The sequence below is a fragment of the Leptosomus discolor genome, chromosome 1 (assembly GCF_034619465.1).
Source record: "Leptosomus discolor isolate bLepDis1 chromosome 1, bLepDis1.hap2, whole genome shotgun sequence".
Taxonomy (NCBI): Eukaryota; Metazoa; Chordata; class Aves; order Leptosomiformes; family Leptosomidae; genus Leptosomus; species Leptosomus discolor.
Window position 1 is genome coordinate 46,094,428 of NC_141391.1, and position 20,761 is coordinate 46,115,188.

Below are 20,761 nucleotides of genomic sequence, written 5' to 3' on the forward strand. Positions count from 1 at the left end.
TTATTTCTTTGGTTAAATGAGAACCCCTTACACATCTAACTCTTATGACAGCAAGTCTCCTGTGGAAAATTAACATCAGAATAAATACCATTCCACAGCCTTGCTGCCTTCCTCCTGTCATCATAAGCAAACCCAGGATGGGTGGAAGCAAACAGGCCAGGAAGGAAGTAGCAGTCGCTGTTAGCTCTTGCCTTTACAAATTCTGCGAGTATGTGTAGATACCTATTTCTTAGCTCTGAGTTACAGAGGCGGAGCTATGACATGATGCTTTTTGTTTCCAGTTCCAACATGCGTGTGGAAATACATTGCTGACTGGTACAGCCCAGGCAGCAGGCAGCGGATGGCACTAGAGCTCTTTCTGTATGAACCAAGTCATGACGCTTGTTCTGCGTATTGGTCTGTGCACACAATGTCAGTAGAATTAAGAGAGGCACGCATGAGTTCACACAGGTTTTCCACAGAAGATGTGAAACATGCTGCTCTTTGGAGGGAAAATTACATTCTTCTTTTTTTTTCTTCAAGTATTATTCAACATACATATATATAAGACACGCTATCCTCATTTCACTACAAGACAAGCACATCCAGAGTGAATTTGTAGATCACCATTATCTTGGCTTTGACTACCGAAATTTCTCTTTTCCTTTAGGTCAACTCTAAATATACATCTACTCATCATAATTACATGTGAGAATCCTTTATTTCCCCCTTCTGATCTATTTACATAACGATAAAAAAAATTAATAGCCTGAATTTGCATACTGACATTTGAAGGCCCATCTGTAGCTATGAGTGTCCCAGCACTAGTTTTGGATAATACCGATGCCTATTACTAAGTCCTTTAAAAGCAGCATACTCATCTTTTCTTTCCCTTTTTTTGAAGAAATGCTGCCTGAAAATCCCTGGTTTATGGCTTACTCCTTATTTTATTTTATTGTTTGGATTGTAGTTTACTTCCTTCAGGAGCAGTTCACAGTCAGACAACGCTTCTGCTGGCAAATACTTCACTATCTGCTCAAGAGTCTTTTGATAGGTTATCTTCTCCTGTTCCAGGGACTGAATTACAGTCTTCATTTTGCTCTCTCGGGTCAAAATAGTCTCCAGGCTGGATTCCAGACTCTGAATTTTAGCATGAGCAACCTGTAAACAATAACATTATCTTTATAATAAATTGAGATGTTCCGAATAACATTTTTATAATATGATATACTATATGTTAAGGAAAGAACTTAATTACATAGATGTCTCTAAAAGACATCTGCATAAGCTGACGATATAAGGAATGCCTACCATGTATCATACACAGAATCTCCTTATTGTGACCAGATCAATCTGAAGGATTTCTGAAAGCTTTACAGAGGGAAGAAGACATGCAAGTTGCAGCAAGCAAGGGACAGTTTAGAGTAACAAGTAACTGGAGCTGCAGGGAGAAAAAGGAAATCAGCTGCAGTAGCACTAGAAGAGATGAGCTGTCTGGCAGCAATAGAGCAATTGGAACCCTATGTGATAAAGTACCAGGATGGAGAGATTGGAGGGAAAGAGAACCTCAACATTAAGTCCAGAAGCAGAGAGTGTTCCCTATTGTCCAGTAAAAGACCTCCAGCTTCCTCTGGGAAAAACAAAACAAAACAAACTCCACACTTGCTAGTAATCAGAAACCCTGGATCTCAGCAGTAGCAATTGTCTCTCTGTGGGAAGCGGGGGAAATTCTGATTGTTCCTAGGAAAGAGCCCAAGCAGAGGAATGAAGAAGCTATAAAACCAGGAAGATTAAGAGGTTAAGGAACTGAGGAAGATGCATTACAGTATGGCACTCTGGAAGAACAGAAGACCTTCAATAGAGCCTTTCAAATCAGTCACTCATAATTATTCTACGCCCTTCATATATTTTCAGAACAGAGGTGAAAGCCCAGGTAGCAATAAATGAATACATAGAAATAATAAGGCAAAAATAATAATAGCAAAATAAAAAGCAAGTGATCCTTGTTTTCAATATCAAAAGAACACAGCACAGCACCCGTAGCCCATAAATAATGAGGACTTGATCTTTCCTTTTTTCCCTGCTTCTATTTTCAGGTTTCAGAAGCTGAAAGTGCTCTCTGAGCTCTTCCCAATATCTGTTCAAATTAGCAAATACACGAAGAAATGGCCTGGTGCAAAAAGAAGAGCTTGTCTTTCAGGTACATGCAAGACAATACATATTGAAACCTGAAAAAAGTCTTGGCCAGGCTACGGGAGAAAGGGTGAATAGTAAAGGAGGAAGAGAAGACTTTTTTAAAGCACTACTTTATCTGGCAAACTCTGGCAGGCACTCAGCTGTATTCAAGTCTGCTAGAAGAGACCACCTTTCACAAGTAGGACTACAAGCTTCAGCAAAAGGAAACAGAATGATATTGCCTACAAACGTCTGGAGAAAGCAAGCCTACTGCCGCATGGATTATTTCTTTAAACTTTCCAACAGGGAAAGAAAGAGATGAAGGGACAGAGAACTTATTTTTCAGCAAGATACACAAATTTTGCCAGCATATTTTTATGGGAGATAAGAGTAGAGATATTTGGGAGAAAAAGAAATCCAAATCAAGAACAAAGAGTCCAAGAAATGACAAAGGAGTTAAAAATATGTCTAACAGAAGTAAGTCACTGTAATTGAGAGAACTGCTCAACTGCATAAGGTCTTGCCGTTAGAAGACTTCTTGTGTATATTTAAAAAAAGACACTTATTCCTCTATTGGCTGAATCACAGAAGTGACCTCTCCAAGAGTCTGTAGTCTTAAGGTCATTTACCTGTAGCTTCTCCAACAAATCCATGTTTTGTCTCTTCAGATGACCATTTGCCCTCTCCAGCTTCTCCAGGGGTTCACCTTCCTCACAGGGATTCACATTTTCCTGCAGTTCATCCTGAAGAACGTGGTACTCTACTTCGTAGGCATGGAGCTGTTTTGAAATATCCATCTCGAACACCTGCCATGGGAGAAAAACCAATTTTTTAACCACAACAAAGAGCACTTATTCCACGTGAATGTTTGGCTAAGTGGCAACTCTGCTTGATTAACTTAACGTTTTTTCCTGTTCCTCTCAAAAAAAAATTTAAGGGGAAGTCTACAGTAAGAGCATTTTAGCACCTAGAGTTCTTACTGTAGCCATAATAAATCACAGACTTCAGAATAGATTGGATTGTCACTTTTACAATTACCAAATACCATCTTTTACTATGACATGTATCAGCAGAATAGTCATATTTAATCCAAGAATTTTATAATATGACCAAGTCTTACCATCTCTTGCTCACGAATATTAAGAAGTTCAAGAAGAAATTTTTAAATTCATGTCTCACCAGGTTGTGATGGGAGCAGGATCACACAATGAGGAAGAGTAATCCAGGAGTCACCAGATCTCCAGCCTGAAAACTGTATCTTTTGACTCCAACTTCCCATTTATAGACTTTTATAAAAACACTCTTCATGGTTAGTTTCCCTGTCTCTGCATGAAGATACACTATTTTCTTATTGGGATGCTTTGGTGACAAAGCTTTGTCTAACAGTGATGGGACAACATGACCCTTATCTGTTTATACATCTAATCACAACTTCTCAGCTTCTGAAAGTTACCGAATAGTTTAGACTAGGAAGGGAAGGATGTCTACAGTGACATTAATTCTGTTCCTTGTTCTAGAAATCACAGACATTACACCAGCAGAAGACACACACAGATCTACCAACAAAACAAGTTCTGCGTTACACTCACTTTTCTTCAGGTAATTCAAATGAGGTAAAACTTTATTATTACATGTGGCATTCAAGCTGGGCAAGTGCCATTTTCCTCTATGTAGCTACTCGGTCAATTCTTCATCTGTGCATTATAGTCCTGCATAATGTCTACGTTCTTTCCTTATCCACTATAAGAGGACAGTCCTAGGAATCAGAGAGCGCTAAACAATTCCACCTGCAGCCAGCCTAGGTAGGAGCAATACAGTATAGGCAGTCAACACATAAATACAGATCCAGAAGGCTGCTCAGCATGAGATCAACCACAGGCGAGCAGGCAACATTCCTCTCGAAACTAAGCTGACCTGCATATAACCACATCCGCTCCCACTCAGGCAACATAACCCATTCTTTACTCAATCAGACAAATTCTACCATGCTCACCACAGCATGATTGCTCCACAACCCATGCAGACTACAGGACAGAGATTAATTTCTAGTAGTATCAAAAATATCGAACTACCATCTCTATCATTGCCAAAATCAGTGAGTTGTGAAGACAGACTCTGAAGTGCCTGACACAGGTTTAGCATAGCAATCACAATCAGTGCAACGAGGAAATGAAGACTTCCATGTCATCTAAAAATGAATTCTTAGCTGACAGCACCTGAAACATTCAGGTACCACAGGAATGCATCAGTGTTAACTGCACTCCTGCATATGGAGATGGTTTTGTAGAGCTCTTCTGCTATCTCCGAATTGCCACCTGAAGGGGGAAAACTGCTCAAAGGTTCACAGTTAAGGTACTAGACTGAGGCTCATTTTCAATTTGCAGCTTCAATGCAGAGGAAGATGATGTAGAGAGATGAAGATCCCAGCCACTGACAGTATTTCACAAGAAGCTTTTACTGTATCACTATTAGCGATTCTTTGTTTCTCTTCTAGTCTTGCCCTTTGCCATGAAGTTGCAACGATACTGATGAAATAATACTACTCCAGTCCTCCCTTCCCTCATCTGAGAAAGGCAGGGATCAGTCCTAAGGGGCTTTTACCCCTGGCACCAAGCACCTGCCAAATGCGATCCCTCCAAGGACATAGCTGAGGTGAGAAAGGGAAGTTGCACGAGGGCACGCTAAAAGCAATCCCCAGGACAGAAGCTGCCCCCACAACAGAACAGCAAAAGTTAGTTTAACCTTGATTTTAACACAGATCATAAAAACAGGGCCTCACCAACCTCCTAACTTGCAGGAATTTAAGTTGAAGGTGTTGGAAAAGTTCCTATGGCAGTACCTGACCCTGTGCAGCCAGAAGTTTGAAGGATCAGGAGGAGAAGTTGCTCTGGTGCTGCCTCTTCCCACCATGGCAAGTTATGCTTCCCATCACAAACTGTTGGACTGCTCACCCACAAGCAGGGAGTAATAGCTGGGTTTAGGTTTGGAAAACAGGCTACTTTTACCCTTCTAATGGTGACATGAAATTTATAAACAAAGTCATGTTTTCCCAAAGCTGAGGCACATAAGAACCTCTGCGCTAAACCCTGATGTAGCAACTAAAATATTGCTAAAATGGCCATTCAAAGCCCATTGAAATTAGCTTATATTCTATTTCTATACAAGTTACTGTGAAGGTGACTTCTGTGCATTTCAAACCAAAAGGAACATATTGAGAAGACTTTCACATATACCTTAGGCATGATTCTTTTAAAGCAAAATAAATGAGGAGGAAAAAGTAAAGAGAAAAACAACCTTACCTGAGTAATAATTTTTTCCATTTGAGGTTGAGTCATATCTGGAATAGTGGTTTTAAGAAAATCAACAATGTTCTCAAAACTCTCACATCCCATTATAGATGTTTCTTGACTGCTAAGTAGGCTCAGTGCTACTTTAAATATGACTTCTGTTCCTTGAAGAAAAATAATGTCTAAAAAGAAAAATCATTAAAATCCCTTGAAAATGACAGTTAAAGTAATTGGATAAATATATATACATTTCCTGGGATGTTTTTCTTTGTAATCAGTTATACTACAGATTTATTCAGTTCAGAAGTGCAACCTGCCTTATTTCAACATGAGGTTAAAGCATATAAAAGCATTTGCTGTCATCTTACAGATGCGAGCAAGCATTAAAGAAAACATTGCATGCTTGTTATGTCTGTAGCAGTTATCTGCAATAAGCATTACATTACTGTCTACTACAGACTGTTAAATAACTGCTACCTTTTTTTAAGCGCATCTGTGACTGAAAAGCAATTTGGAAGCAGATCACAAGACAACGTACTGACGTTTTACTGTTTTCTATAGGCAGAAGCTAGTCCTTAAAAAACAATCATGTAGATTCCATAACCAATCATATTATTTTCAAAATCCATAGTAATGATCACATTAGTTATAATTGAAGCCCCGCACCCTTACTTTGAGGTATAATTGTGGATGTGAGGGGAAAGTCTCGGCTCCTCGGAAGTCAGTAGACACAGACTGCACAGAAACTGGAAACTTGATCACAGTAACTAGAATCTTGATCTCAGTAGCAGCGGTGGACTGGCAGTTACCGAGACGAACGCAGCATATGAGCGGCTCAAATAAGCCTCCTGTGCTGTTGGCTCTGTCACCCCACCAAGAACAAGGCTACGCAACTGAACAATCTCTATTTCTGATCCTGATACTGAAAGGTCATCCCCAACCCTAATCCAGTACCACAGGGTAGCACCAGGACGCTGGTGAGGCAGCCATCTTACTCATACAATCCCTAAAAGTCTCCCTACTCAAATCTATGATGCACATTCAAGCAGCATAAATATAAGCATATAATTTTTGGCAGGTAGACATTAACCATCTGTTCCTGGTATGTGTCAATGACCTATAAGACACTGAAGATGCTGGAATCCAAAGCATTAGGAAGTAAAACAACATAGTGACTTTTGTATTTTAAAATGGGAACATGCCTTGTTCAGATCATTTACAGAGAAATGAACAGTGATCCTCCCCATGCTTAAAAAATTCTTTTTCCAAATTCAAAGCCTACTGAAGACAAAAAAACAAAACAAAAAAAAAACAACCCAGAACAGAACTGTTTAGCCTTGAAAAACAAATCAAAAAGAAAAAAAACCCAAATGCTTGAGTGTCCCAGAATTCAATAATCCCACTGGGAAAGAGATGTGCCAATCACGTGAATACCACTGAAAAACAGATACATCAATCATTTGTTCACTCAAAGAGCAGTGAGAAAAAGTTTACTGTAGAAGGAAAAAAAAACAAACAAAACAAAACAAAACAAAACACTCTGTAGTGGAGAAATAACTAGGTCAAAAAATATGAAAATCAAATCCAACCAACCAAACCCCTCTTCCCCCCTGCAAACGACCACAACAAACAAATGAAAAACCTAACACACTTGAGTAATAAAACATGAGACAAAAGTCAGTTTGAATTTCTTAAGAAACGACAAAAGGTACTGTATGAAAACAGAAAAAACAAATGGAAAAAGAAGACTGATTTAAAAGGAAGTACATGAGATACGCTCCTAGCTTCTTGGTGCATATCTGAGTATAGTGAGTTTTACATTAATAAATAAATGATTTTTTTTTTAAAGCTGCATTACTAGAGATTTGATTAAGCTGGCAGTTCTTATTGACAATAAAAGAATACCAAACCAAGTACCTGACATGCTGACACTGTAAACACCACAAGGCACAATCAATATTTAAACTTCTATACTAGACATTATCTGAAGAGGAGCATATAATGAACTATCTAAATGGAATGAGAGGCATACTAAGACTAGGAAAACATTCAATATACACATGAATACCTGGAACAGCCTTTAAGATTAAATTTACTTGAATTTTTATTAGAAAGCACTTTAGAATCAGATATTCAGAAACACTTTCTGGAAAGCCAATGCATTCTCTTTTTTCAATCTGCAAGTTCAACAAGATGAACTTTTCTACAGACATAAACTGAATGCTTGATGCATAAAATACATTTGCAACAATAAACATCCTGCAGTTCACACTTCAGACTTCTCTTGGCTAGTAACAGCAGACATACTTAATTGCTCAAGTCTGATGTTTCAAAGAATACGTTTTGGTTTTCCTTTTTGAAAAGGAGCTGACATCCCACCATGAAGACCATTGCTACTTGCCACCCACAATAGTCATCCCAAACGTCCCTAGTATGTAGAAAACTACTCCCTGAGAGTTTCAAAACACAATGGACAACATTGTTCTGTTTATTATTGCAATAGAATAAACTTTCTTACCAAATATTCTGGCTACAAATCCTAATGGAAATTGAGATGCGAACAGTGTAAGAAACCACGGTGCAGCGTAAAGACTGGGACTGATTTCATTGTCTTCAAGATGATTATATAAGTCTCTGTGATAATCATGAAGAAGCCTTGAGAGCTGATACATCTGAATCTACAGTGCATGAGGGGGTTGGGTGGGAAGGAAGTAGAGAAAGAAAAGTTCAGCTTTACTCACATTTCACTTGAGGGAAATTAACTCAAATACAGATGGCACTGTAAAATGAAGCTTAATTGTTGCCTTGAGCCCTCAGTGACACCTACTCACATATAAACAAGCCACCCCTAATGAATTTAAACCAACACAGTAGTCAATTACAAAGAACAGTCTGAACCGCATTATTAATGAAGGATGATTTCAGATTCACAGACTTAAGGAAAAGGAACATATAGATCTAACTATCAACAAACCAGATCTTTCAGTCTTACAGCAATTAAAGTAGAACTACGTCTTCCGAGCTGCCAAAACTCCTTTACAGAGGAGTTACTTTACAGAGGAGTTACTTTACAGAGTTAAAGTATTTCTGGCTAAATTTACATGTTTCAGCTTTCATCCTTTGAATCTTGGCCATACTTTTGTGGCACTTAAAGCTCCTATGCTACAATCATCACTTTAGACAGCTTTTGCACCCACAGTATACATCAGATACAGTGGGTCAATAGAGGTGTACCACATAGATATTTCCCAGCGCACCTCCCACATGCCAGTGATCCAGAGAAATTTAAGATACTGATGCAAAAAGTGCTGCTATACAACCTGTAAAAGGTTGCAAAGCAAAGTGGTTAAAAGTTGCTATTCATTACTAAAAATAGCACTCTGGCAAATTTTTTCTTTGCAATTTTGATAGTTTAAAATCTTCAGTAAGTTGCTCACAGCACAGAGAGTTACTTCTCTCAGAAAGCAGACGAGAAGCAGACATATATTGATTAGCTATCAGGTTCAATTTTGCTGTCAACAGTGCCTTATGCTTAAGGTGAATCCATTCCTCAACCAGAAAATGACTTCTAGGATCCAGCTACTTTCTTACTTTTAGCGGGTCATGATTCTTCCCTACCAAAAACCAACTACACTTCAAACTACCAGTAAGCAGTGTCCACAAGCAGACAGATTACTTCTCATTCAGGCAAGTTAGCTATATTCGTGCATCCATTTGAGTTCTTGTTTAATTGTCGAAGATACTAATTTAGCACAGTTTGGACAGAGTCAATACAAAATGAATTTATATGTGAAATTAGAACAGTACCACAGAGTCAGTAAACCAATTGGATGAGTTCATTATGAACTAAGAATCTAGACTACTACTTTTTCCAGACAACAATGAAAAATATTAGTCAAGTAAGTTTTCATTTTGCTAAAGAAACATCCAGCATTTTTCTTCTACAGGACAGAAGCTAAATGTGCATATAAGCTTACTTCTGTTTCAGTACTGTAAATTGCAAAAGAATTTGCAAGTGCTCTACTCCTGTTAAAAACCAAAACAAAGAGTTAGGCTTTAGTGAGATCCTCTAAGTCATCTTCAATAGTGACCAGAAAAAAACTTGTACTTTAGTCTGGAACAGGACAACTGCCTAGAAGCAAACCGTGGGGAAAGAGCCATCATCTCATTTAAAGAGCAAACAGTACTACAAGCGGTAAACCTTCACAAACTTAAAAAGTGTTCTTCCTTAGAACTCACTGTCAGAACAATGAAAGTTTCAGACTCATTTAAATCAAAAGGTGAAATCCTGGATATCTGAATGCTCTCAAATCATCAGATGTTATTGAAAGTCTACAACTGCAGTGTAACATACAAACACTAAGGGAGCATTTTCTAGAGCAAAAAAATTCCACAACCATGCATCTATCACACTTTGACCTCCACTACTTCAAAACATGTTTTGGGGGGGCAGAGGGGTGGAAGTGGAGAATGGGACAAGAAAGAGGCAGAATGATGCTCTTTATGGCTGTTCACCCTTAATTCACCACAGCAAACATGTTATAGCATACTTAGATCCACACTAAAACACTCCTCTATCATTTTTAGTGGTTAAATGTTGCTATTCATTACTAAAATGCACATACAATTTCTTTAACTATGATCTAGTCTATTGTTCTGGACGTTTGCCAAACAAGCACCTAAAGTGACCGGTCATGAAAAATGGACTGAAATTCCTCTGTAAGTTTTTAATTATGTGTTTGCTATGCAGGGAGCATGAAAAAAAAAATTAAAAAATGAGGCTTTTGTATCTGCCTCTTAGCTTTCTTTTTCTCTGCTGTGTATTACAAGCTTTAACTCAGCAGTGGCATATCCCTTTACAATATTAGGGTGTAATAGCATATAGTTATTTAAGTCAGCGGACAGTTGCATCTCAAGGTGAAAGATTTCTCAAACTTTAAATCCTGAAGTTTGTACAGATTTGAAAGATTTTCTGTCTCCTTCCTAAACAGCCTTGAGTATCTATAGTTAGCTGTTAAAAGAGGAATACTGCAGAACATGCATCGTTTCATAAGTAAACGAAATGATTAAAAATTTCTCTGTTTTGTCTCTGTGTTGAGGGTGGTGGATAGAGGACAATGAGAGAAACGAGGTACAAATGAGTAAAGACAGAGCAGCCCCAAGTACAAATGCCTGTGGAGCACATTCACTGGCCGCTGGGTGGCACTATTGATTTGACTTGGAGTCACCGCAGAAAAATCTACATCTAAGTGCTCATGGACTGAAGAAAAATAAAATCAAATTTATTTTTAAACTCCATCTATACAGATGCAAGCATATGGAGTCTTTTTGGCATAAAGAAGAGAGAGAAGTGAGGAAAAGAAAAGGAAGAGCAAAATAGCAGAGAAAGCAGAGTTTCCAAACAGGAGATGATGTGGACGTGTGACAGGAAAAGTCTGCAAGTTCTGAACTTCTCTGTTTGCAAACTGAGAGGCGGAGAGGGGTTAGACAATAACATTTGCATGCTCCTCACAACCTCCAAAACACCATAAGAAGCATCATAAGGCCCTGAAGAACACCAGCGGCCTCTAAGAACTCAAAACTAGTTTTTAAAACTCTAGTTTGCTTTAGGAGAAGGACTGACTTACCTGTAGCGACATCATGTCTGGCCTGTACTGTTTACGGAAGCCAAGGTCATACATGAGGAATTTCAGCATTTCAAAGGCCTGTTCTTCACTCATATGCAGAAGCAGCACCCCAGCTACAAAGCTTATACCTTGACAATAACCCACTTCTTTGTCCAGCAAAGAATATGCTTTCAGGAGATTAAAGAGTGATAACTGTCCTGCTCCCAGGTGGGCAGAAAAGTAAGGATGCGTAGGGAATGTCCGTCCTGACATAAAGAGAGAAGAGTACTTGATATTAAATTCTTCTCAAGAAAAAAACAGATCCATCTGACAACCAGCAGTTCTCTCTTCCCATAGACCATTTCTCTTCGCTTTCATATGCAGGTTGACTTTAGTCAGATCAATCTGTATTTTACCACTGAGTTTAGACTGTATCCATTGAGCTTATTTATTATTCTTATCTGCATAGAATTTGGCGGAAGCGACTGCTTGATTTCTCTTTTCAGACAGATGTAGAAGAACATAAATACAAACAGCACAACCTAAGAAATCATCTGTTTAGAGGACACTAAGTGGCATACACAGAACGTAATCTGACAACATAGAAAGTGGTGCTGATACAGCAGAATCTATATCTCCAGCAACAGCTTCCATTAAGACTGGTGTGTTTTCACTCGAAGACCCACGAAACAAGACAGAAAAAATCTCCCAGCTACAAACAGACATACCTAGATCTACAAGGATGGCGTGCTGTTGAGCAGTCAGTTGTTTCAGCAGTTCTTTATAAGAGACGTCAGGAGGCTGCTGCTTGTTGGGTAGTCTGTGTCTGACTCGATGTTGCACAGCCAAAAACTGCCAAATTTCTCCCCGACGGCTTTTTGGTACACCTGCAGGTCAGTCAAAAAAACAAGAGGCCTAAGCAGAGGCATATTTTTAGTGCTATAACACAAGAATTTGCTTTGTCATAATCTTGGCCAAACCACTCTGGAGGATCCCTTACAAACAGTCAGCTTTAGAAGTTGTCCACTCTGCAGTGTATTCACTCAGTAGCCACAGTTCAATCCCACTAACTAAACATTAACTACAAACTTACGGTAATTACACTGAGCAGTACATTGGGCAACTGAGGTACAGACATCACTTCTTTTGCTACTTCTGAGCTGTTAGCATCCAGCAGGAAAAGACGCACAACTACACACAGAATGCAATCCGGCCTGTTTAGAAAGGCTGAACTAAATTGAGAGGTGTAAAATACAGGGAAGTCCACCTCCTCTTACCAAAACGCTGCTCATGTCAGTGCATAAGCTTAGAAAACAAGTACAGATTATAAAATGCTCAGTTCAAACCTAAAAGCATTAATGCTGCATGCCAAAAGAAGGACACAGAACCACTCATATTGAAAGATAGCATTTCTCTGAAGTCAGTCAAGCACCTATGAAAGTGTAAACTAAATGAAAATATTACTTTCGGACTTCATATACAACCCCCTTCAATATCTGACTCTGTAAACCGACCTGTCAACTCAGCTAATACTTTCCAGACAAATAATTATTTAACAAGACTACAAGTTAGAAAAAACACATCCTTATTCCCAACTCTGAACTGCAGTCCAGAAGCAAAAGACAGGGCAGCAAAGTAAGTAATTTGTTGGCAGTCTTCTTCTGCAGGTCACTAACAGGTATCGCCTTCTTTCTACCACAATTTCCTTTGGTAGCTTCCCTTCTGTACCACAGCCAGATTACACTGAAACACTATTTTTCCAGCATCCGTAACACAGACACGAGATCCTATGGAGGAGGGCACAGTGGTGCAGCCAGACTCTACATCAGCATTATATTAACAAGGCCCTCTGGCTCCCCTTCTGGCCTATGGCTAGGCCACAGGAAGATCTACTTCAAGCCAAAATCCCCAGCCTTTCACTCAAGGAAACAAAATACTAGAAGACCATATTCCATACTCTACAAGATGTGGTTGTTCTAACTCTTTAAAGCTTGGTTGTGACTCCCCTAGGTTTTAGGCACAGTCCACGTTAGACATTAGGGTCCTGCCTTCTCAGTCAGTAAGTAAAATCAGAGCATCTGAAACTCAGGCTCAATTGGATAGAAGTCAGAGACAAGAAACCAAAAGGTCACAGTGTCAGCTGCAGAAGCTCCAAGTTCAATCTTTGATGTAATAATACATGGGCACAAGATGCTACTTTCAGGAGTATGACTCTACATGTTTCTGCACTGCTGACATTGTAAGCTGCAGACACAGCAGAACATATTCTCTGTTTGGCAGCAGGAGGCTGGTGCATTTGCAAAACAAAGGCAATTTTTTCATGACTTTGTGCTACTGGAGAAAGTGTATTGCTGGCAGATTTCCTTTGGTATCAAAAGGGAACCAAAAAAAAAAAAATCTTCAGACTTCATAGTTAAAAGCCATCCTACATAAATACCTTCTTTCAAAGTGGAATGAATATCTTCCACGTCACATCGGATTTTGGCTCTGCAGTTAAGCAATTTCTTATCCCAAACATTTATGACATCTTTCTGACATGTACCAACTTCATCATAGTCCAGTTTTACTTTTCTTGATTGGAGCTCATCTCTGCTTGCTAGAGCACAGAAGACAAAGGAAGAGCACACAGAAAACCAGAACATCAGAAAATTACAAGAGACATCAAATACACAAAACCCATTCAAGTTAGATATATCTCTCTGATAATCTGACTATGGATAAATACACCTTCTACAATACATCCGTTAATAGCAGAGATGGGGCCAGTCTTTTGTCATAAGATGCTGCAGGTAACAATTTAACGTCTGTTACTGGGCCATGACCATTAGTAATTCATGAAGTGCATGAAAACATTTTTCAAGGCTTGGGGCAAGAAGAAAAACCTGCTCAACACAGTCAACTTCAGCGCATCAGCTGCTTCTTCCAACTACAAAAACAGCTTTGATCATTTTTTTCTTGTTTATATTGAACATTACAATTGTTTTATTATGGAAAGTCCCAAACATATGAATGTTTATATTAGAGATTTAGGCAAGCAAGCTAGGCAAGTCTTCTAAATTGAAGTCCATCACACTGGTTCCAGTTTTTACATGTCCCTTAAGAGGCTCTTGGCACTGCTGCCTGGCATCATCAGGCTGACTAGAAGTAAATAGAACAGACCAACATGAACCATATCCAGAAAGGAACATCTGTGCTGAAGCACTGAACTCATGTTGCTGTAAACTTAAAAGGTTTGCTGCATAGGACTACCTGGCACAAAATATTTATTCCAGAGGACTCTCTATTTCTGAAATAAAGCTGCATTGTTACTCTGGAATTTCACACAGCAGCTTTCATTTCCATTACTGAGAAGTTAACTGTAGTTATTTTATTATACACAAGACGCATGCAGAAAACCACTCCAATTATACGACTGGTGTAAAAAACTGGAATCAAGACCTGAATGTGTCTTAATTAACAGAGATAGGTTTAATTATCATTGAACTGAACTGTACATTTCAAAACACGACCTCTGAAAGCTGCAATTGATTTTATCCCGAATTTGCCTTGATCTGTGTGCAGTACTTGCTCCTTGCAGGAGACTCCTTCCTCTTACAGATGTACCCCCCTCCTCACCATCACCTCTAGATGAAAGCAAACTCTCACGTTTTTATACAACCTGCAAAACAGGACAATCAGTTCCTTTGCCTAATCAGCTCACTTTGGATACAGCCAACATCAGATGAATCCACAGGATAATAGCAAAAATGCAGGTGACAAATTATTTCCAAAAGCTCTATGTTACACCTCTGAGACCGTATCTATTCAAGACTACAGAAGGCCTTGTAGAAGTTTATGATGCAAGGTGCAGTACACTTCCATAAAAATGGGAATGGGGTCTCACCACAAGAATTTGCAGTTCAGTTGGGGCAATTTTAAACGCTACACTATTGCTGTACGATTTCACCTGAGCACGCTCGCTCTCATAGGCAGTACGTGACAGATTCAAGACAACAGTAATGTATTTCTGTGCTACAACAAAGTCCAGGATTAAGTGCACAGGTTATCATTCACTGAACGGTACTTCGGGTCTGCAGTTAACCCTAGCGAGAGTCAGCAAGCTCGCCTGTTGATCACACTTGCCCTACCTACTTATGCCACCCTTCGTTGCTTGCAACCATCCCTGTTAACACTCTTCCTTATCACTGCTAGGTGGTCTGGTACTTTCTGCAGTTCTTTTATTTCTAGGTGATCTACTGGGCAAAGTAGCTTTTTTTTATTTCTGAGAAGCTAAAAGCAAGTTTGTGCAATTCACAGAACTTACCTTCTGTAAAACAAAGAGCTAATAGTATTCAAGTCTCCTCGACAGCAAAAGGAATAGGAAAAGAGGTTCTATTAATATTTTGTAAATAAAAATCAACAAAACATTTACAAAAAACACCCACTAAAACAATTCCACAGCAATTCCAGTCTTAAACCAGTCATATACAGCTGAATAAATTCACAGCTAGGAACCTGGCTTCGAGTAGAGAAATGGCTGCATTCCTCTTATTACATTTCCCGTTCCGGAGATCTGCATTTAATTGTAGGCTACGATGCCAACCACTGCCTAAACCAGCACTTGTTTGCAACGAATCAGTTCCGCATACGTCCTGTCTGTAAAATGGCCCATGTTACAGCTGCCCCCAGGAAGGAAGCCTAGAGATAGCCATTATTTTTCATCCTTTGAAAATCAGATGATGAATCCTAGCTATCCAGAGCACCAGTTTCACTAGCAGTGCTTATGAACCTGCATCAAGAATGGAGACATGCTCCTTGGAGCACAAACCAAAATGTGGGCTGGCAGATGAGTGCCAGTTTGGAGTCTCCACTGCCGACACTCCTATTTTCACCACAAATGATCAGGCAGGCAGAACTTCGTTTCTACATATCCATTACTGAATGGAAATAACTTGTAACTTCATTTTGAGGCACTGGACTGATGTCTCAGTTTTCAGTACCTCCAGCCACACATGGAGGGCACAAAAAAAAAAAAAAAAAAAGAGTGTCCCCCTCAGCAGCTCATACTACTAGAGGGAATAACATGAAATTAGTCACTACAGCAGACATCCAGCTCCCCCCGCCACCTCACAACAGTAGACTAAACATTTGCTAAAACAATACATGAAGATTTTGGATGAAATTAAAACAGACTTCTCTGTAGATGCCCCCTATGTTCATAGGGGTTTCCACAGAAGTGTGTGTCAACTGTGAGACAAACTGTAGAGAAAGTGCACAGAGACATATGCTGCCTGTATAGGAAACAGATTCAAGGATGTACACTTGTAGGGACATGGAAAGACTTCTATCCTGCTGTTTTTCTTCCCTCTCCCTGTCTTCTCAGTAAGCACCACTAAAGAAGGAAAAAGAGTTAACTGACCATAACAAGGCCATTATGTTTTGTTTGAAGAATCAGACCACCATATAATGAGGTTATACACCATACAGGAGAAGAGGGCAGCAATTGCAGAGAGGACATTTGAGATTTTCAACTTACACGGAAAACTATAGTCTATTATACTGCAGAACTTCCATATGCTAGGACAGACAGTGTACCACATGTTTTATTTGTGTGAGTCTTGACCAGTCATAATAAAATATCTTAGCTGGAAGCCTCAGGCAGCTGAGAAGTCAGCACGGCCAACTTCAGATTCCTCAGTAACAGTACTTAAATTTTCCATTTACAGTGCTCATCTTCCAAAAAGAGACCTTTCTGACATGCCTCAAGAGCCAGTTGCTGAAAAACCATATTCGGATTCAAATGTTTATACATTACCACTGTGATGTGGTTAATGAAGGACAGAAAGCATGGACAGAAACGCCATGCGCTGCAAAGGACTGAAATGAAATACAGAAGGTAAGGTTTATCATACCTAAGTCTTCACGTGGCATCTGCTCTCCTGACTCCACATTAGAATTCCTAGACTTAGTGAGCTAGAACACAGACTGGAGCCACCTTCTCTCTAACATGCACCAAAAAAGGCAAAGTTACCACTTTCTTCTATTAAAAGTTGGCAAGTAGACAGAGAACCTGGTAGACTGTGAGACAGGACTGGGTGGTTTTTTTCTAGCACTGCTAACCAAAAAGTTGCAGAACCACATCTCTGGCTGAGGTGCCCAACACCAGTACAGTTTTCAGCTTCAAGCAGCAGAATTTGTAATAGTTTTTATGGATATTTTCTAAATAGCTAACCTTCCAGCTTCTGGTTTTCTTTTTCCATTCGAAGTAACAGAATTTGTTGATGGATGGCTTTTCTCCACAGACTTTGTAGTTCTTCTGAGTTTTTCCTCTCTCCAGTTTTATCTGGACCATCCTCATTTTGCAATACTAGAACAAGAGGGTCCTCCTCCAGGGGTGGAGCCAGAGGGGATAACGGTAACAATTCACTTCCATCATGACAATCTGCAAAGAATCAGAAAGGTATCACAGAAAACTCAGATTGTTCAACATGTCGCAAAAATCTAAGTCACAGAAGAAGAAAAATATTTAAAAAAAAAAATAATCTGTCTTCTACATTCAGTAGTGAGGTGCTGATTCCAAAGCCAGAGTCACCACAGTTCAACAGCAGAGAACTATTTTTAAATAAAGTATTTTATTTAAACTAAATAAAGTTAAATTTAAATGAAATAAAGCTAAATAAAGGGTCACCCAGTGCGTCAACCCTTTCACCTGCTAGCTCCTTCTAGAGTTACAGAGAGGCATTTATCCATAAAGTCTCCTTTACAGCCGAGCGTGTTTACTGCTGTGATTTACCACAGCATCTATACTAAACCCAACTTCTTCCATCTGCTAAACTGCACTACAGGCACTGCTATAGCACTTTATGGTCACTAAACACAGAGTCTGTCATTTACCTATGGCTGTGAATCCTGCCAATGGGACTTTATTAACATAGCAGGATTTCCGATATTTCAGAGGTTTCTACCTCAAATGACCTAAAGCTGTAAGACTCAACACACTCAACAGGTGCTACGTGCAGTACAAGGACAAGGCAGAAAATTTACCATTTTTGCAAACACTGCTATTATGTAAGCAGGCTAGGGTAAAAATTTGCTAACTGTTAAAGAGGATATCCTCGTCAGCAAGAGGCAGTTCTTCATTTCTGTGCTACCAGCGCAGTCAGAGCAGATTGGAATTCATTTGATTTTGATGACAGAATCCTCTGTTCAAAGCAACAAAGGCCTAAAGCCAACTGAGATCAACTGATCCCTAGCGAGGTTCTAGCAAGAATATTATATCAAGCTAACCCCCATTCTCCCTTTCATGTTTTCACATGTTGCAGTTCACTATAGTAACAACTATTCAGTAACAACTGCTTGTTTATTTTCTTTAAAAGCACACACAGACCTGGATGCTGCATCTTGGAAGGAGATTTATTCATAGGTGAAGCTACCTGCAGGAATATTCTTCGCCGCCAGGAGATGCGGCGAGGTGTGAGCGTGGCCCCCACAGCATTTAGAGATTCACTGCTGCAGACGGTTGATGTTCTTTTCTTTCCCTCCCCATCACTGAAGGAAAGAAAAAGCAGATGAGGTGATTAAAGTCAGTCATCTTCATAGGAAAAAAAAAAAAAAATAAAATCTTTATTAAGTCTGTCTAACGTACAACCAAACCTGCAGAGGCATTTGCTGGGAAGATTTAGAAAGCAAAGCGTGCTGTGTATGAGCTTCAATTTGAATACAGAAGTGTCCAATTGTTTTCTTGTAACACAGTGCTGTGAAGTTTGCACTATATATCACCAGGAAAAATTCACGGCATTCATACAGTGCTCAGCTGGAAGCTCAGAATAAAAACTAAACTTTCTGAAAAGCTAAGAGCAATGTGTTAATATTTAGCTTCTAAAATAGACAGCAATCAGTTTTGTTTTGCCATACATTAGTCTTACACGGGTGATCTGATGTAATACCTCTAAAAGCACAGATGTTGCTTTAGTAAGCACAACACTCCATTTAGTGCCATTTTAAATGGTGTGATGAGCTCACAGGTGAATACTTCATCAGAGGCCTTCTCATACAGCCTCCTTCCTATGCTTCAAGAAGCGGACACTTCACTTGCACAAACGGGGCCAGATGTCCTCATGTTTCATTAGCATCTCCAGCTGAAGGAACAGAGCCTTTGAAAACATAGGCCAAGCTCAGTTCCTACCACAATGACCTAAAAAGAGCCAATCTCCTCCCCAGTTGCCATGTAGAAATGCATTTACACAGTATTTTTAATAGTAGCTGATGTTGCTGGAAGAGGCAAGGAAAGAATACAGGAAAGCTTTGCTGGAAGGTCATTTTAAGAGGACATCAAGCACACCTCTCTATTGAGTATTGCCAGAGGAAAGGACATCTAGTTTTCATAAGTACTTGAGTTACTTTCAGAAATATTTCAGCACTTTGCATTTGTGGTGGTAAAGTAGGTGCTCAGATCTCATATCACAATGGGTATATTGATTATCTGCCACAAATCCTTCCATGCAATGTCAGTAGTGTGATATATGACTACAGGCCCCTTGAGAAGAGAGCATTAAACACAGGGAGCTGTCTGCAGCTCCATCACAGGGAAAACTGCTATATCAACACAGCAGTAGCTACAGTCAAACTTTCATTCTGTGAAGAATTTCCATGCTACAGTCCAAACTCCTTAAAAAGAGAGTCAGAGGAAAGGAAAGCCCAGCACATTAAGTGTTCACTATGTTTTTAGTGGTAAGTCAGTTGCAGATGATTGTGGTTTGCCAACTGCAGTCTATCTCCCCACATTTGGCTTGCACAAAAGGAGAGATCTACAAGGTAAGTAGACCCTGAAGTTTCAGCTACATCAGTCTACCAGCTACATCATCTCAATCAGCACTTTTCACATCAAATATTCTGTGCTGAACAATAATCCACCAAGCTAGAATTAGCCTTTTTGGTGACCAAAGCTGCCCCTATGCTAATGACCTATAACAGCTCCCTGACATCTGTAAGCCTCAGTGAGCAAATTAGACTCACTATCATACAGCTATCAGACCCTGCTTCCACATCCTGGCAAAGAAATAATTGTGTCTTCAAGTTCACTGCCCAGCATTAGGCACCACCCCTGCTCTCCTCCAAGAACAGCTCTATGGGATGGGAGCCCTGGATAACAGATAGTCTGAATTATTCTCTACTCTCAACTTAGTTTCCACAGTGACTCAGATCAGCAGCGCACAGTCCAGTTGGAGGCCTATGACTAGCGGTGTCCCCCAGGGATCAGTACTGGGTCCAGGCTTATTCAGTACATTCATCAATGACCTGGATGAAGGGACAGAGCGCACCCTCAGCAAGTTTACTGATAATACAAAACTGGGAGGAACTGGCTGATACACCAGAAGGCTGTGCTGCCATTCACTGAGATCTGGACAGGCTGATTTGGGTGGAGAGGAACCCAATGAGGTTCAATAAGGGCAAGTGTAGGGTCCTGCACCTGGGGAGGGACAACCCCATGCACCAGGCTGGGGGTCAACCTGCTGGAAAGCAGCTCTGTGGAGAAGGACCTGGGAGTTCTGGTAGACAAGCTGACCATGAACAAGCAATGTGCCCTTGTGGTCAAGAAGGCCAATGGTATCCTGGGGTGCATTAAGAGTGTGGCCAGCAGGTCAAGGGAGCTTATTCTCTCCCTCTGCTTTGCCCTGGTGAGGCCACATCTGGAGTACTGTGTCCTGTTCTGCCCCCCCCCCCCCCCCCCCATTC

General features: G+C 39.9%; 1 protein-coding gene across 1 annotated transcript in view; it reads right to left on the minus strand.

The window, feature by feature from the left end:
- Nucleotides 1–650: 650 nt before the first annotated feature.
- The window catches only part of TBC1D4 (TBC1 domain family member 4), a 116,593-nt gene continuing 96,482 nt past the window's right edge, over nucleotides 651–20,761 (minus strand). Inside the window, exons 12-20 of the mRNA XM_086482001.1 lie at nucleotides 18,414–18,574; nucleotides 17,259–17,468; nucleotides 13,485–13,643; nucleotides 11,776–11,934; nucleotides 11,069–11,313; nucleotides 7,960–8,119; nucleotides 5,454–5,623; nucleotides 2,784–2,960; nucleotides 651–1,140 (exon numbers count right to left, since the gene is read on the minus strand). Coding sequence (XP_086338127.1) covers nucleotides 922–1,140; nucleotides 2,784–2,960; nucleotides 5,454–5,623; nucleotides 7,960–8,119; nucleotides 11,069–11,313; nucleotides 11,776–11,934; nucleotides 13,485–13,643; nucleotides 17,259–17,468; nucleotides 18,414–18,574 — 1,660 coding nt within the window. The 3' untranslated portion in view covers nucleotides 651–921. The remainder of the gene's footprint in view (nucleotides 1,141–2,783; nucleotides 2,961–5,453; nucleotides 5,624–7,959; nucleotides 8,120–11,068; nucleotides 11,314–11,775; nucleotides 11,935–13,484; nucleotides 13,644–17,258; nucleotides 17,469–18,413; nucleotides 18,575–20,761) is intronic.